At 48.9% G+C, this 25,846-nt stretch overlaps 1 protein-coding gene across 1 annotated transcript in view; it reads left to right on the plus strand.

Moving 5' to 3' along the window:
• Positions 1 to 4,619: 4,619 nt before the first annotated feature.
• Positions 4,620 to 25,846, plus strand: part of LOC147640622 (uncharacterized) — a 65,883-nt gene continuing 44,656 nt past the window's right edge. Inside the window, exon 1 of the mRNA XM_086813575.1 lies at positions 4,620 to 4,731. Within this exon, the coding sequence (XP_086669701.1) occupies positions 4,724 to 4,731 (8 nt within the window). The 5' untranslated portion in view covers positions 4,620 to 4,723. The remainder of the gene's footprint in view (positions 4,732 to 25,846) is intronic.

The raw sequence follows: 25,846 nt of genomic DNA on the forward strand, positions 1-25,846 counted from the left end.
GTTTATTCAGATGAAGGTTAGTTCAGTAACTTGAACTCGTTAGAAAAATTCGTTAAGAAATTCAAAATGGTGGAAACATCCTCGTTTTTCAGGCATGGGAAATTTTGCCAGTTTCGGTTTTTGGAATGACCACCAGCTTCGTCTCGTGCCTGGACATTGAGGGCGAGGCCCCGAGTGGGAAACCTTGCCCCGTGCAAGAGGAAGTTGCTTTCGCTTTGCTAGCAATCGGGGATCCGCCCGATGCGCGGAGGGGGCAGTGGGATCTCACATTCATAAACCAATTTGTCTATGATCCTCACTAGTGCATGCAAAGTGCAAAAGTGTATTCTTGTCAAGGGGATGCCAAGAATAGGATCCCACTTAGGATTTACTCGTACCATTTGGCCCCCACGGCAAACAAATTGATCACGTGTAGGACACCCTTCTCTGCCTGTTTCTTCCTATTGTTTCTTCTCATTCTTACCTTTCTTTCTAGACCGCATACAATATATGCAAGGAAACTTTGCATTTGCTGCATTTGACACACCAAGCATGCACTTCAAAGTTTTGAGATCTCCAGCAAGGTGTCTTTCCACTTGATACTCACCATAACCTTCCACGTGCAAACTTTTGACGTTGCACTGTATTAGGTATCTCTGTCAAGTTAAAGAAAATCTTCAAAATCTCATGATCTTCCTTTGGTACTTCAAATGCAACAAGCCACCAAATTTCATTCTCAGACTATATACTAAAGTAATCAGGAGGATGACCAAGCAAGATGTTAGGATCCAGTGCTCTATTCATGAGAGTTAGACTAACACGTTCTAACTTCTGACCTTTGATAGCCTCACTTTTATCAAGCTTCAAAACAAATTTTAGCTTGCCTTCACATTCTGCAACAGATATACTGTAGAATTTTACCATTAGAGATTGTAACTTGCATACATATAATACAAAATTGTTATTTGTGTGCAAGACAAACTGCACTTCCTTTGACCCATACTTGCATACATGTCTGTGACATAAGTGCATTGGCTCACCAATTAATTGTTCCACCTTACTGTTTAATGATTGGTGTGCTACTTGTATCTAAATGTTTAAACCTTACTGTTTAATGATTGGCGTGCTGCTTGTATCTAAATGTTTAAACCTTACTGTTTAATGATTGGCGTGCTGCTTGTATCTAAATATTTAAACCTTTTCTTTTGCAACACTTATTTAAACCTTGTATCTAAATGCTTGTATATCATGCCATAAGACTAAGAACTTATTCCTACCTTATCTTATATTCCCTGCATATCATTTGATGTGAATGAATCACTTACCTCTTCTAAGAATTGTATGATGACTTCACTAAACTGACTTAAACTTTGGGCATTGAAATGCGGACTTCACCATATCTTTAGTGAGTATCTTTTCAATTCCTTGATTCACTTCATTTTCTAGATTGCTAAACATCTTTTGCATGTTATCACGTTGTGCATAGATCCTTCGCTTGTATTGTCCACCTATGTTTGCTAGCATGTGCATAGGTTTATATGACCTTTGGTGTTCACGTACCTCCCATGTCGTTGTGGGCCCAGAAGTGACAGTCTTCTCTAGCATTGTCTTCATCTTCTTATTCCTAACTTGTAAATCATTAACCTAGTTAATCAAACTGGCAGTTCATTACAATGTCATGCATAGCATCTTGCAAAACATTTTTCATTACCATGTCATGCATAGCATCTTGCAAAACATTGTTCTCTTCTTGTTTTGCCAACAATGATATATTAAGTTTCATGATCTGTTGTGTAGAAACATGGGCTTAGGTTGTAAGTCTCCAAGTATAACCCTGTAACCCTGAATTACCCTCACAAACATACTTGACAAATGATGTTAGTCATGAGAATTGGGGACATTGTTGTGTAATAGAATCAGGTGCATATATAGACCCATCAACCCAAAGATCTATACGTTTTTTCCCTGCACCGATGGATTCATCATTAAAACCTCAATTCTCTTGTACAATGGGGCATACTCTTCATCTAGCTGGAAGTGTATACTTCTCTTCTTAGGGCTTCTTGCTTCCTAAAACATCAAAAAACTAGAAACACTTAGATACATCACTATCTCCATAGAGTACAATCAATGCCTACAAGAAAACTTACACAAAATTTCATGATTATTAACACATATGTGTAACTTAACACCAACTTTAACACATATTATTAATATTAACCAATAATAATGCACATATTATTATTATTAACCAACAGTAAACATATCTTACTATTAACTTTATTATTTACGAATAGTAATGCACATAACCAATAGGAAAACATAACTTATAGAACTCAATTGAACATAACCAACATCAAAACACTACTAGCCTCCATTTTTGTTCTCTGTTGCTTCTCTGTGTTGGCTCTTTGTTGCTTCTTTCCTTGATAGCAAGATTAATGAAGAGGGAAATGGTTTGTTGGCTCCAAGAAAATGGTACCAAAAAATCAAATCACTCTTCATTCTCTAGCTTTGTAGAGTGAACAAGTGCAATAGAATAGGAGGGAAATACAAGTTGTTTGGAGATGGAGGGAAATACAAACTGTTTGGAGATGCAAATTTGAAAGTAGAAGAAGAAATGAGATATGGAAAGAAGAAATGACCTAAAGAGAAGAAGAAGCTCTATTACAAAAAAAAGGAAAATTCATAATGCACTATTCTCTAAAATAATAAATCTAAACACATTCTTAAAATCTTTAAAAAATGTCTATTCTCTTCAAATCTCTATAAAAAAACATAAAAATGCACCAGAATGTAGATAAAGCACAGATCTACGTACTTGTAAAAAGAAATTATGAAATACACAGTACAAATCAAGATATTCCATTTTTAAGATAAAATCCTTCTAGAATCACGAAATGATTGTTTCTTCATCATAAATGAATCTGGGCCCTTCTGATTGTCAAACTAGACTCAAAATAGATTTCTCTCAACCCAAAAAGACTGACTCTATTCTTTCACACCCTCGGGTTCTGACACTCACCTGACCTTGTCAAAAACTGATGACTCTCAACTGATGCTATCAAACCTGACTCAACATACTTCATATCTTCACTCACAAGTGTTTTTACAGTCTTACTAAGATTATTACGATCTTACTGAGTTCTGAGAGTCTGTTTCAAATAGAAACATCTTATTGAAACCTACAGGGTTTAGCTCTAGGGGTGCTACTCCTTAGAAATTGTATGCAGGTTTGCTAGTTACATAGCAATGAATACTTTTCTATCTTCAGCTCACTTGGTCTACTCTTACTGAGAGGAAGTACACTCCCCTTTCACCTATTGGATTTGGTTTTGTTCAAGCAATGAATACTTTTCTATCTTCAGCTCACTTGGTCTACTCTTACTGAGAGGAAGTACACTCCCCTTTCACCTATTAGATTTGGTTCTGTTCAAGCCCTCCTTCTATGTATGTAGTTGGATTTCAAGATTGATGGTGGAGACATAGGCTGTGGCGGCTTATAAAAAATTCATAAGATTTGCAAGATATTAATGAACTTGCTAAATGGAGGGAGTTAAGTGCTACTTGAACTTACATAATTTAGCTTGGTTAGGCTTCTTTGTTTTTAACTTGCGCAGATAGGGTGACATCTATAACATGTGGATAGGTCCACTGACACCTATGATACACATTCAGGCTAACAAATTGTTTTGTTTATTTGTGTGGATACAGGTAACAGGACCTACCTTCTCTTCTCTTGAGGTTAATTTCAAACAAGCTGCTATTTTAATTTTATTTCCACTAGATGCAACTTGTCATCATCGACCCTAAAATGTACATGACTCATAGTCGAGCTTGTTTCATGTATAACATTTCTTTAAATCAAGATGGTATGGCTTCATGAATAGTTTTTTCTATTCATCTATGGATATTGTATATGTTTTAAACTAGCAACACACACGGGCGTGCGCACATGCGTAAGCACACGCACACGTACATGCACACGTACATGCACACGCATGCGCACGTGCACACACCCACACACACAAAGTGCACAAGGGGGGCAGGGGATGTTGGAGACTCAATGCAAGGGCGATGGTGTGAGAGTATCTGCTGTACTAATCAAGGCATCTAGGCAGAAAAGTGATATTGGGTGGTAGACATAATAAGAAAAGGGATGAAAGAAAGAAGGCTGCTACATGAAGTATATAAGTAATTTGTGACCATAGACTTGTTCCTTGTTGCTAGAATCCAAGATCTATGAGATTGATGGCTGCAGATCAATATGAGCGTGCCATCGAGAGATAACAGAGAGAGAGAGAGAGAGAGAGAGAGAGAGAGCTTGTTTGTCTCGCGACGGTTCATAGGAGGGCCTACATGCTGTGTGGAGAGGCATGCACAGGAGGGGAGAGAGACGAACACGCGTCCAAAACAGCCGTCAAAATCTACTATAAATGGAAGAAATAAAATCCATAACTTATAGTATTGCAATCTACAAGGCCTAAAAACCTGAAATCAAAAATACCTTACAAACAAAAACGAGCAAATTAATAAATTTAGAAAAAAACGTTTTGGGGCCTTATTATGAGAAAGTTGGTGGAATTTTAATATTATACTTGGTGGGAGAATTTCTGTGTCCCCTTTATAAGCGAAAATTAGTCTCATAAATTCCTTGTATGTATTTCGAGAGTCTATAACCCTCATAGCGCGCGCGACCTAATTTTTCTGAGACAGAGGGTTCTGCTACAAAAGAGTTGCCAGCATGCCACGGTAGGTAGTCTGTCTTTCTGCTTATGTGTTGTACGCGTTTTTTGCGCAAACATAAAGACGTCTTTGTTTTGAGGATCACATCGTAATGGGACTTGAACCTGATTAGATATCGGATGCAGAGAAGATAAGGGTTCTGTCGATGCAGTAATTGTGTGTGACACACACACACACACACACACACACACATATATCATCTAATCTAAATGTGGCTTACCAAAAGAAAAACCATCCTACTAATCAACTAGTAGATCCACGATACCAAGCATAAAAAACTATCATCCCGGTGTGTATTGGTGTTTATTTTAGTTTGGACTCATGAAAATTCTCAATGAGCGCTCTTCCCTCACGATACACTACCCACTTGCCTTCTTTCCGAGCTGCTCTGACATTGGCTGATTCTGCATTCTTTTGCTTGAGTTGCATTGAGGCTAACGAGAGAGAGAGAGAGAGAGAGAGAGAGAGAGAGAGAGAGAGAGGATTAAGTGTTTGTGTGGTTTGCACAAATGTATGTTTTATGCAAAATTTGCTTCATTGCATGCTGTTTGCAATGTCTGCATACACATTTCTCAAGCATATTACGATGCCATGCAGCAATGAGATATTGATCAAATGTATGATGACATGCCAGCAAGGACACATTGCAGTGTGTCTCCCCAATGCATGCGATGTATTAGTCACGTGTAAGAGACAGCTGTGTATTTGCCTACATGTGAAAGTATAGCACGTGATCCTTTGTCCATTATGTCGTGATATGCCCTGATTGATGCATACACACATCGTTCTTGCAGCCCATTCAAAAGGGCAAAGAATTATTTGTCCAAAATTTTTTCCCCAAACACCTCTGATGACTAGGGTTCTTAGTGTATGTATGCTTACTTCTTCGAGTAGTTTCGCCTTTGGGCAGTATTTTCTGCCCCCCCCCCCCCCAAAAAAAAAAAACACACAGCAAAGGAGGGTGATTCAGTTGTGTGTGGTGCAGCCGACAAGCGGCCTCGACGGTCTTGCCTCTTTCATGGCTTCCTTCCCTACTGTTTGGGTGTTTCTGGTGAGTTTTTGGGCCTGTTTTTTGCTGATGTCCAGCCTCTAACTTTCTCAGATTTGAGAGGGGGATGATTGGTCCTCGTGCTTTGCTCTGTTGGAAAGTGCTGGAGAGAAGTCTTGGAGTGCTAAGATTTGCGGTTTTTGTTGTTGCTGTGGATATGGCTCCCCCCTTACGAACAAGGAGGACAAGCTTTATGGGACAAATTATGTTTATTGGAATCTGAATATGCGGGTTTGGTTCATTCATAAGGGTTTGTGGAATATTGTTCGGGGCAGTGATTGAGAAGAAGTCCGAGCGTCCTCAAAACTCGAGGCGTTGGACCTAGGTTGTTCAGGAGGATGAATTTCTTGCTGAAGATGGGGAGGATCGTGATTCTAAGGCAGACTTAGCGCTTGTGTGGTGATACACATGTACATGCTAATCTCATGAGACTAATCCTAGAGTGCAACCAGATAAAGAAGGATTAAGAACCAGATAGAACCAAGATTTTGGAGCATGGATGTACAAGTTATGGCAAGTGATGGATTGGAGTGGACATGATGACCTGTCGGTTGCGTGGAATGCAAGAAGAGGTTGTGTCGGCTGCATTAAAGCAGGTCGGGTACTTCAGTAGTGATATTGGTGTCTAGGCGGCTGGTCAACCAGTAGTCGGCCAGATCTCTAGCTTTTCCCAAGGCCTATAAAAGGCACTTTTGCTCATCGTTTTATTCATTCACTCCATCTTGGGTGTGGGTCTAGACATAGGACTAGTGTTAGGGTATTCTACCTTTTCTAGAAGGCAGCCCATGGTTGCAAGGATTCTTGTACCTTTTTGTACTATATGATATACTGAATTCCCAGCTCTCTCTCTCTCTCTATCCACTCTCTTTTCTGTTTGCGTTTTTGCATCAGCATGTTCTAGATGGTGTTTAGGGCTGAAAGAAGACTCTCAGAGCTTCCGCATGTAACATTGGTATCAGAGCATCAGGCTCAGCAAGGCTAAACATTGATTCAGTCCCGTATGAAGGTGTACAGGTCCAAGGTAAGGAACACAAGACATGGAAGAACTCCTAGATGGTTGGTTGGGGGTGTTCCACAAGACCCAAGGGGACTGGCAGTCCTGTGAGTTGGATGCCACTTGGGGCATACCAGGAAAGGCTTTTAGGCAACGGTTCCAAGGGAGGATGGTCCTCCAAAGGGTGGAGTGAGAGTGCTAGACTCATTTCTCAGGAAAGAAGACCAAGACAGTGTTCAGAGACAAGGCAGGAACGGAATGGGGACTCCATGGAATAGATACATAGATCTTCTTCAGAGTTAGAGTGGATTTGGAGACCGGGCTAGGTATTCAGTGAAAAGGTTGCCAGAGTAGGAAGGATGACAAGGGGATTCTGGGAATAGAATGGGATGATGACAGTCATCCAAGAAACAGATTGGAATCCCGACATAAAGTTTAGCAAAGGGGGATGTCATGTGCATATACATGTACATGCTAATCTCAGGACTAATCCTAGAGTGCAACCAGATAAAGAAGGATTAAGAACCGGATAGAACCAAGATTTTGGAGCATGGATGTGCAAGTTATGGCAAGTGATGGACTGGACCACACAGGGAATGGGACTTCTTACTCAGAGGAGAGCCCCGTTCAAGATCTTACTTTGGGAGACCATCAACCCTTCTACATCAACTCACCTTCACTACCTTTGCCTTCATGATCGCCCTCTTTGACTTCATTAGACTTTGTTTCCAAAGGGAGATACATTCCTTCTGCTAGTGTGTCAATGTGGGACCTTGGCATCCTTCATCTTCTCTCATGGTCCCCTTTTTGGCTTGAGAGGGGTGTTTGAAAATGGCATTTTGTTCAGGCCTAAAAAGGGGATATATCTAGATTATTCTAGATTTATTAGATTTTATCCATCTTTTTTGTGTCGTGCTGCTGGCCGACTGCCCTTTCACTGGCCGGCCAGCAATCCCATTGATTATACAGAGCATTGCCTCTTCATTCAGTCTTTTGTACCACTTCATAGATCATATCAGGTACCACGTGAACTGCTGCTGCTATCAGCACTTGCACATCATCTACTTCCAGCTCCAGCGCATCAGCGTTTCACATCATCTCATAGGACAACCCTCTTTGCTACACAGAGCATACCTACGTTATACATCTGCTTATGGGACAGCAGCCCTCTCTGCTACACTTCAGCACATCAGCGTTTTATCTTTAGTTTACACTTTGGGACAACAGCCCGCTCTTTGCTACACAGTGCACCTTAGCGTTTTATCTTCAATACATATCTTGTGACAACAGCCCACTCTCTGCTATAGTTCTTCATCATTTTTCTTCTATAGTTTACCTTGGGACAGCAGCCCACTCTCTACTCACCACTACACCACTCGGGACGGCAGCCCTCTCTGCTCCTCCATCCCTCAGGTATTGCAGCACCCTTGTCACCAGAGCTTGCACCACTACACCACTCGGGACGGTAGGCCTCTCTGCTCCTCACCACCCCTCAGGTATTGCAGCACACTTAGTCACCAGAGCTTGCACCACTCGGGACGGCAACCCTCTCTGCTCCTCACCACCCCTCAGGTATTGGAGCACCTTTTTCACCAGAGCTTGCACCACTCGGGACGACAACCCTCTCTGCTCTTCATCACCATTCAAGTACTGTAGCATCCTTTTCACCAGAGTTTGCATCGTCATCGACATCATCATCACTTCACCTTTCGTTGCTCACTACCACCTTGGAGTGCCGCTGCATCCAATGGCCTGAGCCTTCGACCCTGATCTGTTTACCTAATGCTAGGGGACCAACCGCATATATCCTGGGACGCCTTGAGCATGGGACCAACCAAGTCTCTCGGAGATTGGATTGCACATAGGCAGTTACCTCAGGAGGAGCAGGAGAGGCCTGACAGGGATCCAGGGTAGAGACAGTCTCAGCATTGACATTGACTCAGCTATTCCTTAGGAGTTGCTGACTCCTATTCTAGACCCGACTCCCCTGATATGGCTAGGCGTGTTTACCAGACACGATATCCTCGTGGCGGTCCATGGAGCAGATGAGGACAGTGGTTTGCTCACTTTTTCTATTGGATCCCATGGCAAACTAGAGAGATTAGAGCACCCCTTGGAGGATTTCAGAGGCTGCACCTTGTAGAGGGTGAGGGTGATTGGTTTTCGGGCACGGGAATGGAACATAGATCCAGCACCGGCAAAGGTGGCCAGGGAGAGACTACGACGGCTATGGATTTGGGAGAGCCGACCTCTCACGCGGCTGTAGTGGGACCTTGGAGAGTGGACTTAGCATGATCCCGTAGATCAGGAGGAGACTATGGATGCCCCCTTCTTTGCATATATAGCGTGGTTGGGCCGCAAGATCCAGATGCCTGAGATAGATGGCACATTGGCAGCATCAACACATTGGCAATCTCAGGGCCTATCACAACGCTTTTTGGAAGAGGCTTTGGGACAGCTTTCGGCCGAGGAAGATCAATCTCTTTCACACAGGAGTTTGGCGGTGGTTTGCAGTCGGAGGTCGGATCAGCTTACCCGAGGTGTGGCCACCCCCAGGAGTCTTAGCGACATTGCCTTTGGGATTGCCTGAAGGCTCAACATATTTGGCAACGGATTCTCTGCATCTTCGCTATGGACAGGGCATCGACCCGGATCATCACTTGGGGTACTGTCGCTTGGGCCACCGAGGCTAGAGTGGTCAGGACTTATGAGGAGGATGGGGGAGGACTAGCCCTTCAAGTCTCCCACCATCGTATTGCAGCAGTACTAGTCATAGTGACAAGTGATTGGCGACCAGGCTCATGCCAGAGATGGGAGATTTGCAGTAGCATAGCAGCCTGGCACATCTGGTGTGCTAGATGCAGCGAGGCCATCGAGGGTACTCACACTCCGCCGGCTGAGACCATCAAGAGCATATGGCTCGATATCATTCACACCCTCTATGGTCAGTGGGGGAAGCTGCAGGGAGGTTCTGACTGCATGCGGAAGCAGCAGGAAGCCTTCTTGAGACTTTGGAGGCCTGGCCCTTTCCTCACAGATAGAGGCGGTGACCCCATTTGGCATTATAGACCACCTGTATGGTTGTCTCCCCCCCCCCCCCCCCCCCCTTATGAGATAGCCTTCTCCTCACAGAGCGGCCAGGCGAAGGAGAAGCATCTCTTCCCCCTTTGATCATTTGTTTCCCGCCCTTATATGAGGCGAGTTTGTATCTAGCCCGTTGTGGTTGTACTTAACCCTTTGCAGTTGTTTCTTCTTTAACTAATTGAAGGATCTTTTTCTCAGAAAAAAAAGTATGGTTAGGGCTGTGGATCGATACAGCAAGGCTTTCGCGCATGCAACATTGGTATTAGAGCAATCAGGCTCAACCCACTAAGCTATGTCCCAAGGAAAGTGCACAGTTCCAGCAGGAAGGATGCAGCAGGGTAGCAAATGGAGTGGTCTGCAACAGGTGAAGCTAGAGGGATGCAGTCCCTGAGGGTAGGTATGCAGACCCAACCCCTCAGTAAGCTCTCAGATTAGTTCCAAAGGCTTAGCAACAAGCATGATCAGTTCCGGCAAGTGACCCACCGTTGTGTCAAGGTTAAGGGAAAACAGGCATGTGGACAGTAGCGAACAGATACTCAGTTCTTCATCAAAGACTTGGAAGTGGAGATCAGAAGTGAAGGTGTTCAGACCAAAAATATCAGTCAGTCAGTAGAAGTCAAAGCCAGTAAGCAATAGTAGTTCAACGTCAAGTCTAGGGAGGAAGGATGACAGAGTGTCCACCCCGTCATTAAGTTTAGGAGAAGGGAATGTCATGTGCACGCCCGCTAGCCGACATACCGCGCCCAATAATCTCCCAGAGCAGAGAACTGTGAACACATCACGTCCCAAAAACCTCGAACAATGAACTTGGAACACATCCTGTCCATAGTCTTTGCTACACCAAGCAATGAATTTGAAACACATTCAATCCATAGCTACCAAAGCTTACCTTGTCCTGCTAGATTTTTCATGCTTGGAACTCCGACTCACGGTTTCCATGCACCAAAAATTGGAGTTGCTAACAGCCCCCTCTCCCACCCACAAGCCTCCTCTGGCTTGCATTGGAAGTAGAAGAATTGGAGTCACTTTCTTGTTCTTTGTCCTTGCCCTTCTTCTTTGATGAAGACTTGTCCTTGACCTTCGCTTTGTCCTTCTTCTTGGACAAACAATCCTTTACCAAGTGACCTTTCTTCCCACAAGAGTAGCACCGGCTCCGACATTTCTTTTGCACTGTAGCAAGTGCCTGATTGTGACCATTAAGAGACATCTTGACCTTACCTTGTGAAACGAGGAGGGACTCTTCTTCCAAAAGAAGGGAGCTAAGGTCATCAAAAGCCAACTTGCTTTCTGTGACCTGGCACCGCAAAGCCTGAGAAACCACATCGTACTCCGGAAGAAGCTTCATGAGGATGAGTGCAACTAAATGAGTAGAGGACAAGGCAGCACCCATTGCCAGTAGGTCATGGATGCATAGTAACATGGGACGGGGAACATAACGGGGAACGGGGATGGGGACAGGGATTCCTGGGAACCGGGATGGGGGATGGCATGGGACGGCATACAAAATATGCAATTTTAAGTAAGCACTCATTTAAGAAACTTAACAATACTAAAACAAAGTCACTTTACACTTCCAAAGCATCAATATTAAGTCATACTAGCAAAAAAATGGGTGTTACAAAAAAGGAGATCGGGCACCTAGGACCCAGTCGCCAAAGGCTAAAGCAAAAGACAAGGGCAAAGGCCTAGGCCCTAACCACATAAAGTGGCATACAAAAAACAGACTATCACTAGAGTAGTACATATGTCAAAAAGCCTCAAGGGGCATGTGAAGTGCTGGCCTCACGATCATGGGTCCCTGCAATGCCTGCAGGCTCCATAGAGATGTCCTCCACTTGCTCCTCCAACTCCTCATCATCTTGAGACATCTTCCACTCGGTAAATGCATCAGCCTTTGGAGTTGCACTCTTGCAAAGCATTCGCAAGTTTGCACTCACAAAGACTAGATCATTTGCCCGTTCCACCCCAAGACGGTTCCTGTTCTTCGATGCAATGTGACTGTATGAGCTCCAAAGTTGCTCTAGGCAAGAGGAACTCACTGCTTGGCTGAGAATGCGGATGGCTAGATGCTGAAGCTTAGGTCCATCCGAACCAAAATCTTCCCATCACAAAGCAGTCCCAACTTTGAAGCGATCATCCTGTGCATCCATGTCTCCATAAGAGCCCTGAAAGCTCCTATACTTGGACAACTGGTCACGGATCTTCCGCCTAACATTTGGGTCAGGCACAAGTCGAGTCAAGACAAGTCTCCATAGCTTGCTCACCTCTGCGTCACTTTCTGGCCCTTTACCCTGAAACTCAGGGTCCACCACATAGGCTGTTGCATGCAAAGGAGAGGAGTAAGAGTTCCACCTACGCACACATAGGGCACGGATCTCCTCGTACCTGTCCTCATCTGGCTCCAAATCCCTCAGCTTCTCTATCATGTTGCCCATAGCGTCATATACCTTGCCGATGCATGGCTTCATACCATCCACAAGCCTCATCAAGTGGACAATAGGTTGAACCATAACATCAATGCACTTCACTTTTTCCCAAAAATCAAGGCTCTCTGTTTTTTCCTTGCATAGAGCTCCTTTCTCAGTGGAAGCCAATGGTGAAGAAGTGAACGCGTCACTAATGAACAACTGTCTCAATGCACCACTACACTCTTTCAATCAGTGGAGCATCAAGAAGTTGTAGGCAAACCTCGTATCTGAGTATTTGAGGAGTTGATGGCTAGATTTTTTGGAGAATTCATGGCGTAGGAATTGATGGTTTGTGACAAATGTCACTATTTGGCTGCCCACTTGGATGATAGGCCGGATCCATGGCAAGTCCCCAATATCCTTCAAGAGATTATTTAAGCAATGTGCCATGCAAAATGACACGGTGATGTTGGGGTACATGCTCTCAATGATCGCTCCGGCTGCTCCGTTTGAAGCCTCCCCATCAGCAACAAAGCCCACAACTAGGTCTGGGCCAATGATCTCTATGCCACTAGCCCACTCTGCTGCTAGCACATCAGCACTCTTCCCGGTCCCAGAAGCATCATGTGAGGCGATGAAGTACATCTCACCGTGGGAATATGTGACAAGGCCATGGATGGACCTCTTCCGCGTATCACTCCATCCATCGGCAATCAGGGACACTCCATTCCTTGCCCATTGTCACTTTGTGTTTTCTGTTGCTTGCTCCACAAGCCTCTTCTCCTTCTCTAGCAATGTGGTGTGCAAGGACTCCGATGATGGGGGCGTATAGTTTGGACCATACTCCCCTATCTTCTTCACCATGACCTTGAAGTAGTCCGATCTATCCACAAAAAATGAATAATTTAATAACCGATCAACTTCAAAGTTCAAAGTTCAAGTAACTTGTAAGAGGAACATTGTAAAATGATAGATCTTAAGCTAGACATCTTAATTCTTGATTACCTGGCAGCATGGAAAGCAATGTGGTCATGAAAGAAGAAGTGGGCTATGGCCGTATCCACCTCTTCCTTCTTCTTGGGGTCCCAACTACCCTCAAGAGTACTTTGCCGGCGTGAGTGTGTGGATGCGGTCGGCATGGAGAAGGATGGTGTTGGGCCCGTTCTTGTGGGGTGGGTGATGCGCCCGCGGGTGCCGATGAAGTGGATGCACATGGGGATGCGGAACCTTGGGATGGCCTCACTAGTGTTGCAGGATCCACGGCCACATGCGGCACTCTCCTCCTTGAAAGCAAGGCCTCATTTGCGGCAACACGTTCAAGAAGCCTCCTCCTCGTCTCCGGTGTGACCTAATCACAAAATCGGACCTCATGACCGGGCTCATGCAAGAGGTGAGCTCTCACTTTATCCGGCCCACCCGTTCGCCTATATGGACATAGCTTGCAGGACCATGGGCGAGAGCCTGCTACACTTCCGGGATGATCGGAGTTGACCTCTTCCCACCAAGACCAACCTTCGGTCCTCCTCCCTCTATTCGTATTGGTGCCGTTGGAACGAGGTGCGGGGGATGGTCGCGATGAAGATGCCATGGAGGCAAGTGCCAAGGAGGCTTGAGCAATGGAGGTGAGTGTAGGAGAGATGCAGGAGAGGCTAAAGCAAGAGGAGGTGAGACCGTGAGTGTAGGAGAGAGATGTAGGAGAGGCTTGAGCAATGGAGGTGAGAGTAGGAGAGAGATGTAGGAGGGGCTTGCCAATGGAGAGGCTAGAGCAAGAGGTGAGTGTAGGAGAGCAACAAGACTACAAGTGACAACTTGAAATTACAACTTATCCAAGGTCCCAATGCCACTTGAGCCTTGAGGCTTGAGGAGAGCTAGAGCCTTGCCGGGTTGCCCAATGCCCACTTGAGTCTTGAGCCTTGAAAGTTGAGGAGTGTTGAGCCAATGAGCTTTCCACTTGAGCCTTGAAAGTTGAGGAGCCTTGAGCCTTGAGGCTTGAGCTTGAGCCTTGGTTGAGCCTTGAGGACTGTTGCAAGTGCCAAGGAGGCCCAAGGTGAGTCTTGAAGACTCGAAGACTTGAAAGTTTCCTATAGCATGTGCCAATGGGGGCTCTTCTTATAGCCATGGGCCAAGTGGGGAGGGTTGCTCAACGGCTACACGGCGCCCAATGGTTACAGGGCGCAACGGCAGACTAGTCAACGCTGCGCAACGTTCAGCTGACCGTCCCGTCCCGTTCCGTCCCACACGAATCGCTGCCCCACAGTCCCGGAATAGCCGTCCCCTTATTACAGCGTGGGCTCACACGTCCCCTGGCCGTCCCCTGTCCGTTTCCGTTCCCGCACGTTATGGGATGGCGTTCCCCCGTCCACTGTGACTATGCATGGATGACCGGGCCTTCATTAAGAACGTCTGCATAGAACTACCTGCAGAAAACTCCAGACTGTAGAGCTGACCTTGCAAAGTACCTATGTCACATGCACTCTGCACTGTAGTGCATGGTGACAAACTGGCTCATCATCATCAGTGCAACATTGTACAGTATTAGTTCCATTTAGGATGATATTTGTCATACGCCATGACTCCATTGTAATCCTCAGTCCAGGATAAGTGAGGCACGAGCTATGTAGGTCATTCTCAGCCATAACAAGTTAGTCAGTCAGTCTAAGTCCCTTAACCCACTTAAAGAGACGCATTCATGCATATATAGTCCGTAGAAACCTTAGGGTTTGCATTTGAAAGCATTTTGCATATTGCACATCATTCATACATTGCATCTAGACCATGGCAAACACCCAGATATCATCTCATCAGGTCCACATTATTGAAGCTGACATTCCAAAAACAGCTTTCCGAACAAAGCGTGGTCACTACGAGTTCGTAGTCATGCCTTTTGGGCCCCACAACTCTTACGACCCTGTGTTTTTCTCAGGACAACAAGCAGGTGGGCACGGGCACAGGCACGGGATGGACAGTGTGAATAGGCATCAGTTTGGATGTGAAAAGGAAATCCATATGTGTGGCCAGCCGAAGTGTGAAAGGGGACAAAAAAGGATTTTAAAGTTTTAAAGGTTTTTAAACCTTTGACGATTTAAAGTATTATTATTTATTGGAAGCATGCCTTTTTGCTATCCGCTTTTGTTTTTTTTGGAGAAAGCGAATCACCTCTTTATAAAGCGAAGGGTGGCGGAACTGGAGGAGAGTCATCGTGTGGTACAAGCGGGCGCATCACCTTGGAACAGGCCACGCATGGGCGACAAACGGGTTGCGTATGGGCTACAGCCAGGCGGGCTGCAGCCAGCAAAGGGCGCCAGACGGGCTGCGTATGGGCTACAGCCAGTCGGGAGACTCTCTGCAGCCAGTCGGGCAGCCAGGCGGATGTGAGGTGGGAGGCTCTCTACGCCAGGTGGTGTTACGACCCTGTGTTTTTCCCTCTGGACAACAAGCAGGTGGGCACGGGCATGGACAGTGTGAACAGGCCTCAGTTGGATATGAAAAGGAAACTCATAGATGGTGGCCAGCCCAAGTGTGAAAGGGGACAAAAGGGAATTTTATTGTTTATAAGGTTTAATAACCTTTGAGGCTCAAAAATATTATTATTTTTGAAAAGCATGCGTTTTTTTTTAAAATCTTTGCTTTTGGCGTTTTTGAGAAAAAGCAAATCGCTTCCTTATAAAGCAAAGGGTGGCGAGCTGAAGGAGGGTAGGTCGTCGTGTTGTCGTCGCGTGGGGCATCGTGTAGGAGCATGTGGAATACGCGGGCGCATCACCTTGGAGATGGCGGCTGTGCGTATGGCTACCAGGCTGCTGCGCGTAAGTGGGCTACAGGCAGGGGCTACAGGCAGGCTGCGTATGGCTGAGGGCGCCAGGTGGACTACAGCCTTTGATGCGCACATGGGCCACAGCTGAGCGCTGCTGCTGCATGGTCTACAGGTGGCGGTGCAGCGCTTGGGCTACAAGCGGCTGGCCCTGCTGCGCATGGACTGCAGGCTGTTGCACATAGGGAGGCCAGGCAAGTGCTGCGCATGGGCTTTAGGTAGGGCAGCTGTGCACATGGCTACAGGGCGCTGCTGCGCACATGATTACAGGGTGTTGCTGCGCACATGACTTCAGGGTGCTACTGCGCGTATGGGCTACAGGCAGTCGGGCTATAGTCAGCTAACGGGCGCCAGGTGGGCTGTAGCCAGTCAGGGCAGCCAGGCGGGTGTCAAGTGGAGGCTCTCTACGCCAGGTGGTTGCATGTATGGGCACGTATGGGCTTCAGCCAGCAACAGGTGCAAGGCAGGAGACTCTCTACAGCCAGTCGGGCAGCCAGAAGGACTGCAGGCGGTCACAGAGGCGCAAGGGCTGAACAGCACACTTGACTCTCTCGGAAGGAGGCGAGCTGAAGGAGGCACTGAGGGGCCAACAGCCAAGGGGTTTCTCTCTCTCTCTCTCTCTCTCTCTCTCTCTCTCTTCGCGAGCAGGTTTTTGGCACCGTGACTGGATGGTGCATATGTGGATTTTTCTCATGGAAACAGGACATTGGTTTTTCGAGAAGAAACAGGACTTTGGTAACGAGGAAACAGGCCTATGGTTTATGGATACATGTCTATGGTTTATCGGATACAGGTCTTTGGTTTCATATGGAGAACATGTCTTTGGATTCAAGTGAACAGGTTGTAGTTTTCTCGAGGTTACATGCAAGCTGTGACTATAGGAAGGACATGAGGTTTGGTACAACCCTACTGCTGTTTGGGAAAGGGTTGTGGGATCCATGATAAAGATAGAGAAAACCTTTTCAAGCAGGGAGGTGGCGTACAGGTGTGCCTTCTCTATGGAATGCTTTGCTGTAATAACGAGAGTTTTTATTTGGAAGTCCTGGGTGAAAGCTTCAAGGGATCCTATTGGTAGAGGATTTGACAAGTTATACTTTGTACTCAAATTTTGTTCAAGTAAAGAAATACCGCAAGGGGCGCCACTGTGTTTTGGGGCCAATCGGTGTCCTTGTACTATTCGTAGGAGCACTCTAGCTCGCCTGTTTGTTTTCCTTTTCCAAGTTCCCATGGCTGATGAAGTGTTTTGTGTGCGAGTGTTTGTTTCACCGCCTGTCAGATTTCTGAAGGCCAGTTTCATGGTTCCATCGCCGGGATATCGTCAACTACTTAAAGGAGGCGAGCCCGTGGTTGTCACATCAAAAGCTTCAACATGTGGAAAGTGAAAAGGAAGTGCAGGAGGCAGTGCAGGATTGTGTCTTTGCCTATATAAGGTGAAGAGCAAAAGCTAAAGATGAAGCTCAGGAGAAAAGACACCAAGGACCAGAAGGCCAAGAACAAGAAGCAGTTGAAGTGTTATGGTGCAAAAGATGGGTTGAAGGCTATGGCTTTCGACACTTTGTCACCGGTGGTATCTTTACGGAGGCTTCATGGGTTCGGAAGACAAATTCTTTCTATGTTTAGCAGTGGTGATCTACTATGCTTCATTGGGGACTTGTGCTTACCACTTGGGTGGAGTGCAAGCAGGTTTTGGGTGCCTGAGGATGTATCAGATGAGGCTCAGACGGAAGAGGAGGAACTTTATGAGGTTCTTATTCCCGAGCAGATACTGGCACATAAGGAAAGAAGGTACGAGGCAATGTTTCCTATCGCTATCTTGTGAAGTTCAAGAACTATTCACTGACGGATGTGAAGTGGATGGAGGAGGGTGACTTAGTAGATTCACCTCAGGTATTGCAGCTTTATCTTGATGCCTTTGAGTTGGAGCCGACTCTTGCGATGACTCATTCAGGTTCAGCAGAGCTTGGGTTTGGAGCATTGCCTGATGCTCAAGAGGGGGGTAGCACCTCCGCTCCCTTGTTACAGACAGGCTCGGTTGTTATCTAGGAGTCGCTTGGTGACATCTTTGTATTCACCCGAAGGTAGTGAGATTGACAGTACATCTGCTTATGGGACTTCTATGATATTGTGTACTAGTCACATGAGATGGTAAAGTTGGGTATGGTTTAGAGTCGGCCGCACCATGAACTATAACTGCAACTATGGAAAACTCTGTCTACACTTATGGTTAACAGAGATGGTTTTTTTTTTGCCTTTGGAACTAAGGTATGACTGAGGAAGATTGGGACATTGATCTTTGTCATATGGTTCTGGCTGTTCTTGACCATAGGATGGGTCAATTGGATATTGAGATGATGTTATTTGTGGAGTTGATCTCCTTTGGAATGGCATGATTTGGTTGAGCTCAAAGTTTGCAGCAACTTGAGCTAACACTTCGAGACTCTATGGAGGGCATAAGTCTTGTGAGCAGTCCTAGAGTTGGTTTGGTTCATGGATATATGGATCGAACTCTATTTGTGTATGTATGCATACACTTTTTGAGGTATTATTATATTCTGGTGCCATTGGATCCTGGTACCCTTGAGAATACATTGGGTAATACTCTGAATGTGTCAGGATGAGATGCATGTATGTTGGTATGATACATTAGGTACTTTACCATGTTCATGGTGTATCACTGAGTGTGGCTCTTGCGGGATGGCCATAAGTAGAGTGGGTTAAAGCATCAAGAGGGACATATATGGGAAGTACTTAGTGGATGTATAGTTTAGATGCATTGAGTGCTTTCATATGCTCATGTTGTACCATCAGTCGTGGGTTTTGTGGGATATTCATGGGTGTAAGGCTTGCGAGCAACCCTGAGACTCTTATTTTGGAGTAGGTAGAGCATGTTGAGGAGCATATTGTTTGCGAATACATATATGTGTCATGCATATGTTTGTCATATGTAGAATGATGCATGGTTTTTTTTTTTTTTTCCGAGAAAAGATCCTTTCATTAGTTATGTAAAAAAAACGCCCGTAGGGCTACAAAAGAGATCTCTCCTGCTCCTAACAGAGAGAAGAGCAGTGAATACATCATGGCAGCCCGGGAGACTCTCCCTAGGTGCTGCAAAATACAAACATCAGTCTAAAGGACTGAACGGCTAAATCATACAATGGGGGGGGGGAAGAGCCAAACAGGTGGCCTGTAGTGCCAACGGGGGGATCCCGTGTGTAGGGTGTAGAACGGGCCGCAGCGCCAAGTGGTATGAAAGGCCTGGCGCCGTAAGATCGCCTCATCCGAGTCTCCCCGGATGCGGTCGTACTGTCCTCGCAGGGTGTGGATCAACTCCTGCCAAATCCCTCGAACAGTCTCTGCTGGTGGCTCCAATCTCCCCTCAAAGGCCGTGAAGCACCGGGCCCTCCAGGTGAACCAGATGGTGAGGCTGCTGAGGAGCTCCCATCGTAAATCCCTCTCCTGTGTCCAGCTGGCGGACGAGTAATCCGGTGCCGGAACCAGGCGAGGCTGGCCCCTAATAAAGCTGATGGCCTGACTGCCCTGCTCCATCTCATAGCCCATAGCAGGCCCTGACGAAGTCGACCAAGCAGCGGCACCCCACGTAAACATACCCTCTGGAGAGAGGGGGGCCAGAATACGCAGCATCCGCAGCCAAATCTGCTGAGCCTGAGGGCAGTCCCAAAGGCAATGTCTCTGTGTCTCCATAGGGTGGCCGCATCGGACGCAGGCCGCCGGAAGACCGCTGTAAACAAGCCAAGTGCCAACTGCTGAGCCCCTGTGGGCGACCAGCCACTGAAAAGCCGAGATCCTGCGGGCCTGTCGACTAGCCCAGAGCCGAGCCCAGAAATCCTCCAGGAACTCCTGTGATAGTCCCTGCAATCGCCAATGCCCCGATGCCGCTGGAGAAACCGTCCTCCTCGCCGTCAAGATATGCCGTCCCAGCCGAACAGTATACTGGAAAAATGTGATCTCTGTGGCCTCAAGGGATGCATAAGGATCATGCCACTCGTACTCTCCGGGGTCCCACTGCAGCCGGGCCAAGGGGCGCGCTGCATATGCCCATATGCGCCAATCCGGGAGCACGTCAGCAGGGTCGGGGTCAATATGCCACTTCCGAGAAGCGGCAGCCACTACCCGAATCCTCTGAAAGGTGCACTCTGCAACCAAAGGCGACTCCACCTCCACTCTCTGGAGTCGGCCCTCATCCTGAATCTCATAATAGAGGCATCTGCCATCCTCAGTGCTAGCTCTGACAGCAATCAGGATCTCCAACTGTGTGAAGGCACCCATCCACCGTGGGGCCACTGGCTCGAGAGGTGTGAACCACTCCTCTGTAAGTGCCTCCCGAATATCATCCCTCATAATCAACCCCCCTCTGAAGTGACTCAGCCTCTCCACCTGGGTCTCCTCTGGTAGACTGCAGAAAGCCTGCCAGTCTCCAAAACTACGAGCTGGGCCTGCCGCTAAAGGTCCCCAGGCTAGACGAGGCCGAGAACCCAGCATATGACCCTGCTCTGTACGAACCGCTGGGCTCCAGATGAGCGGCTGCCTGGCCCGCTCCTCAACACAAGATGGAGGCCGCTGAGAGAGCCCCGGTCTCAGTAGCTCCCAAGCTCGCAGGATACTCAAAGCAAATCTGTCCTCCCATCCTCTACTGAGGCCTGTCCTCCTCATCTCTATGAATATCCAGCGAATCTCTGGTGCCCAAGTACCCCCTGCAGGAGGCGCCCGGGCCTGCAGTCGCTGCAAGAGGAGCTCTTTCCAAGGCTCAGCGCCTGGAAGCAACCCCCGAACAATAAGCTTCCCCAATAAGGCTCTACTCTGATCGACTGGATCTATAATGCCCAAACCGCCCTGAGCCAGCGGAAGTGTAATAACTGCCCATGCAACCTTTGCCCGGGCTGGCTGACCGTCCCGCCCAGACCACAGAAAGTTCCTGATCAGCCTCTGTACCTGGCTGATGCAAGAGCTCGAGAAAATCCAGCAAGACGTAATGTACCACATAATCGCTAACAGCACCTGATTTGCCACCACCACCCTCCCAGCCAAGGATAGTCGAGCTGTACTCCAATACAATAGCTTCTTCCGAATGCTCAGAAGAAGCGGGGCAATCTGCTGCTCAGGTGACAAATCGAGGCCAATCTGGCATCCCAAATACCGCACTGCTGTGCCGGAGGGAATCCATCTAAAACCGGGGTCCGGACTCCATGCCGGAGTGGGAGCACTACTGATCCAAAAGGCCACTGTCTTGCGCCAATTGATCAATGCTCCCGAAGCTGCACTAAAAACCTGGAGCGACTGCTCTGCCCGAATAAGATTGGCCTCTTGGCCATGCAAAAATAAGCCCGTGTCGTCTGCAAACTCTGCATCAAGCAAATCCTCCCCCCGGACTGGGAGCTGAAGTCCTCTCAAACCAACCTCCTCTGCCGTCAAATACATACTCATAGCCTCCGCAAAGAAGAGAAAAAGGAAAGGGGCGAGAGGACACCCCTGACGGACTGATCTGGTCAGCTCAAAACTCGGCCCCCGACCTCCTGCAATCAGCACCTGGCTGCGAGCTGTGGAATACAAAGCTGCCACCCCTCTGATCCATCCTGGCTCAAAGCCCAGGCGCAGCATAGTGCCCTCTAAGAATCCCCAATCAACTCTATCGTATGCCTTCTCAAAATCGAGAAGCATCACGACCAAGTCCTCGCCAAGAAACCTAGCTCGGGCCGTCGCCTCCCAAAAAGTAAAGATGTTGTCAAGGATACTGCGCTCCTTGACAAATCCTGTCTGAGTAGCATGAATCAACTCCCCCAGGAAGGGCTGGATCCTCAAACTCAAGGCCTTTGCCAAGACCTTGTATACAGTATTGAGGATCGTAATAGGCCTCCAATGCCGAATGTCATCCGATACTCCCTCCCCCTTGGGGATAAGATAGATCAAGCCCTCTGAAAAGCTCTGCGGCATCACCCCAGTGTCCAAAACATGCTGAAAGCCCCTGCGGAGGCCTGGCCCCAAAAGGTCCCAATAGCGCATAAAAAAGGCCGGCGTCAGTCCGTCCTCCCCTGGGCAACTATGTCGCGGCAGGACCCTCAAGGCCTCGGCAAGCTCAATCTCTGACAGAGGCGCACCTAGAACTGTGCGCATATGGTCTGTGACCCTCCTCTGCACATGGGCCCACACTGTCTGTCTGCATACATCTCGATCCTCAGTGGCTGGCTCTGCTGAAAGCAAGTCACGATAAAAAGCAGTGGCAATGGCTCTGATCTCCCCGAGCTCAGTAGCTATCGATCCATCCGGTCTACCAAGCTGGCGAACCCCTGCTCGCGCATGACGGGGTCCAGTGATCTCAAAAAACTCCCCAGTCACTCTATCACCAAGCTGTGTCCACTGAGAGGCCTGTCGACGATAGTAAAACTCATGTCTCTGCTCCTCTGCCTCTCTAACCTCCTGGCGTGCCTGGCTCAGCTGGGACGCCACCCACTCACATGCAGGCTGCTGCTCCTGAAGGCGCTGTAGCGAAGCAAGGCTGCGTCTCAGCCGTTGCTCCCGCTCGCGAATCTCTCCCAGTCGTGTCAAAGCTGCAGCGTGTAGAAAAGAGCTAAGATCAATGAGTCCCTGGGCACACTGGCCCGCTGCATCCTGGTCAGAACACTGACTATCATGCCAGATCCTCTCAATGTCCTCAGCGAGACTGGGGTCTGCAAGTACCCTCTCTGGGATCCTCAACTGCAAGCTGGGCTTCCGTGTCCCCTCCTCCAAAGTCAGTATAACTGGCGCATGATCTGAAAATGAGGTGCCAGCAAGAATGCCGACGGAGCCCCCTCGCTCCCCCAACCAATCGCCCACATAAAAGCGATCAATCCGAGATAGATTAGTCCCTCCCTGCCGGCGATCCGACCGAGAGAAACTAAGACTGTCCTGAGACCGGGAGAAAGCCCCATGCTGCCATGCATCCGTGATCCTCAATGTCATACAAAACCGGTCCCAAGCTGCAAGCTCCGTGCCGTGCACTGTTACATGACTGCCTCCCACCCTATCTGCCGGGTCCTCAAGCATGTTGAAGTCTCCCCCAACACACCAATGTGCGGCCTCTGGCAATGCATCTGTAACCTGAGTCCAGAACTCTGCTCTGGCACTAGCATGATTGGGCGCATAGATGTTGAGCACACCCAATAGCTCATCATGCATCCTCAGAATGACATACTGTGCTCTACCAGGCACAATGATCCCTCGATCCACAATGGCCTGCCGCCATGCATCTGCAATAACCATGCATACTCCTCCCTGTCCTCCCAAAGGACCAAACCCTGCAGACCAGAAAGTATCCCATCTACCAGGCATCACCGAACCATATCTCCGGATCCTGCTCTCACCCAAGTGATGCTCCTGCATCATCAGAATGTCAATGCTGCCACCAACCAGGCATCTCTGTAGCTCCTGCCTCAAGCAGCCTCGATAGCGTATAAAGTGTGCTCCGCCAAGGCCCTGTACATTCCATGAGATGATCCTCATGGATGTCCTACTGAGGTGGAGGCTGTCTCAGCCGTGCGGCGGGCCTTCGCAAGCGGCTTGGATGGAGAGTAGTCCCCATCCGAACGGCTGCGAGTCTGCCCACCCGGTGTACTGCAAGTATCCCGGATCAGGCGCCAGTGGCTGTGACCCATGACGACTGCCTCCTGCTCGGACATAGTAACCTCGTGAATACTCACATATCCTGGGTCGCGTGCCAAATCTGCAACAATGCGCACGACCAAATGCCGAACCCCGGATGTATCCACTCCCTCGGGATCCAAGACAAAATGAGCCAACTCCCAAAGTCGGCCTAGCACATCTGTAACCTCCAAGTCGCTCATGTGATGAGAAAACTCAACTGCCTGAGTCTTCAACGTGCTGAGAGCGAGCTCTAGAGTCCACTCCCGATCACAAGGTCCACATAGAGGGAACGAGAAGGCCACCGCTGAGTCTAGTGCCTCCTCCCCGCGGGCCGGGGGTATCACTACATGCACTCGGATGGGTGCTGGCTCATGGGGGCCCTCTGCTCCAAAAAGCCGTGTGAAGGTATAATCAAACGCCGCCGAGCGCTGTCGAATGCCGAGACGACTCAGCCGACTGCGGATAGATGAAATCCGTGAAGCCCTAATCGGCATAGGTCTCCTCTGTGATGCTCGAGCGAGGTCAGTGCTCAGCGCCCTCCGGACTGCAGGTGAGCGCCAGGGAGCTGCCAGAACCTCCCGGGAAGGCGAGGCGGGCGGAGGGGGAGGAGGGGGAGGCGAGGGAGGAGGAGAGGGAGCCGCTGCCGAGGCCGGAGCGGGGACGGGAGGAGGCGAAGGTGGAAGCGAGGCGGAGGGAGGGGATGGGTGTGGGGGAGGTGAAGGAGGGGGAGCTGGCATCTCCTGGTCCTCGGTCGCTGCAGGGGTCTCCTCCTGAAGGGGAGCAAATCTGTTCCTCACGGGAACCCAGTGAGGCTGAGACTGTTGCTGCTGCTGCAGCGGTACCTGGGCGTGCTGCTGTGGCTGTCTCCCTCGACGGCGCCCCTGTCCAGGCTGCCACTCCGAGGTCTCTGTGGCCTGAGCAGGTGTCCCTGAGGCAGCCTGCCGAGCCGAATCTGTGGGCGGGCCATCCGTGGCCTGCTGCTGTGGTGAGGGCCGAGGTCTCCTGCGGGGGCAGGCCTTGGCCAAATGACCGACCTGCCTGCAAATGAAGCACTGGTTCGGGAGCCCCGAGAACTCCACTCTCTGATCTATCCACCCCCCCCCTATCCTAGGTAGCTGAATGACCTTAGGAAGGGAGGAGATGTCAGATACCAACACTCTGACCGAAGGTAGCCCAGCTGCTCTGGCCACCACTGAAGCTGCTGAGGGGCCCGTCTCAAGAACCGAGCCCACCAATGCTCCGAGCCTGGAGAGGAGCGGAAGATACTCCCGGCGGAGACCAGGGAAACAAACTGTAATATGGAAGAGGCGCTCTCCCTGCTCCGCCGCAGCTGGGTCAAATCCATGCTGCCAAGGCCTGAAGAAAGCCCGAGCACCCCTGATATCCAGAGGACTCATGGCAAGGACCTTGGCAACGCTCTGGGCGGCCTCGAACTCGATCTGATAATGTCCCCGGCCCAAGAGCTGTACATCAAGGATCTTGCCCACATCTGCAAGAAGGCGAGCCTGAAGTAGATCCCTGATCTCCCCTCTGCTGGGGCGAGTGCCGACTATACGGCAGATGGTGGAGTGAGCCTGAAGGCGTTCCACCTCTGCGGTGAGGCTCGCTTCCTCTTCCGGCGAAAGAGAAAGCTTGATGGGGATGACCTCGGGGGCGGGCGAGGGGGCTGCGGAAGAGTCCCTCTGAGGCGAGGCGGGAGGAGTCTCCATCAGAGTCTGAAGCTCAAGCGAAGGCGAGGCGAAAGCGAAAAACCCCAGCAAGAAGCGGGCTGCACACCAAGAGGCGGAAGACGGAAAACCCCCAAGGGGGGGAAGGCAGCGCGACAGAGGAGGGAAGGGGGGGGGCGGCGAACGCGAGAAGGAGAGGGGGGGGGGCGCTGCTGAATGGAGGCGGCGAGATGAGAGCGAGGCGGCGGGGGGGCCAGCAGGCGGAAGCGGGGGGGGGATGGCGAGCAGGTGGAAGCGGGGGTGAAGGCGAAAAGGCGGCAGCGGGGGGGGGAACAGGCGGAAGCGGGGGGGGATGGCGAGCAGGCAGCAGCGGGGGGGGCAGGCGCAATGGCGCAGTGGGGAGGGGGGGCGAAACAGGCGAAAAGGGGGGGGGCGGCGTAGCAGCGAGGCAGGAGAGGGGGGGCGCAGCGGCAA

The sequence above is a fragment of the Cibotium barometz genome, chromosome 2 (genome assembly GCF_041138505.1).
Source record: "Cibotium barometz isolate CiBa-2024 chromosome 2, ASM4113850v1, whole genome shotgun sequence".
Taxonomy (NCBI): Eukaryota; Viridiplantae; Streptophyta; class Polypodiopsida; order Cyatheales; family Cibotiaceae; genus Cibotium; species Cibotium barometz.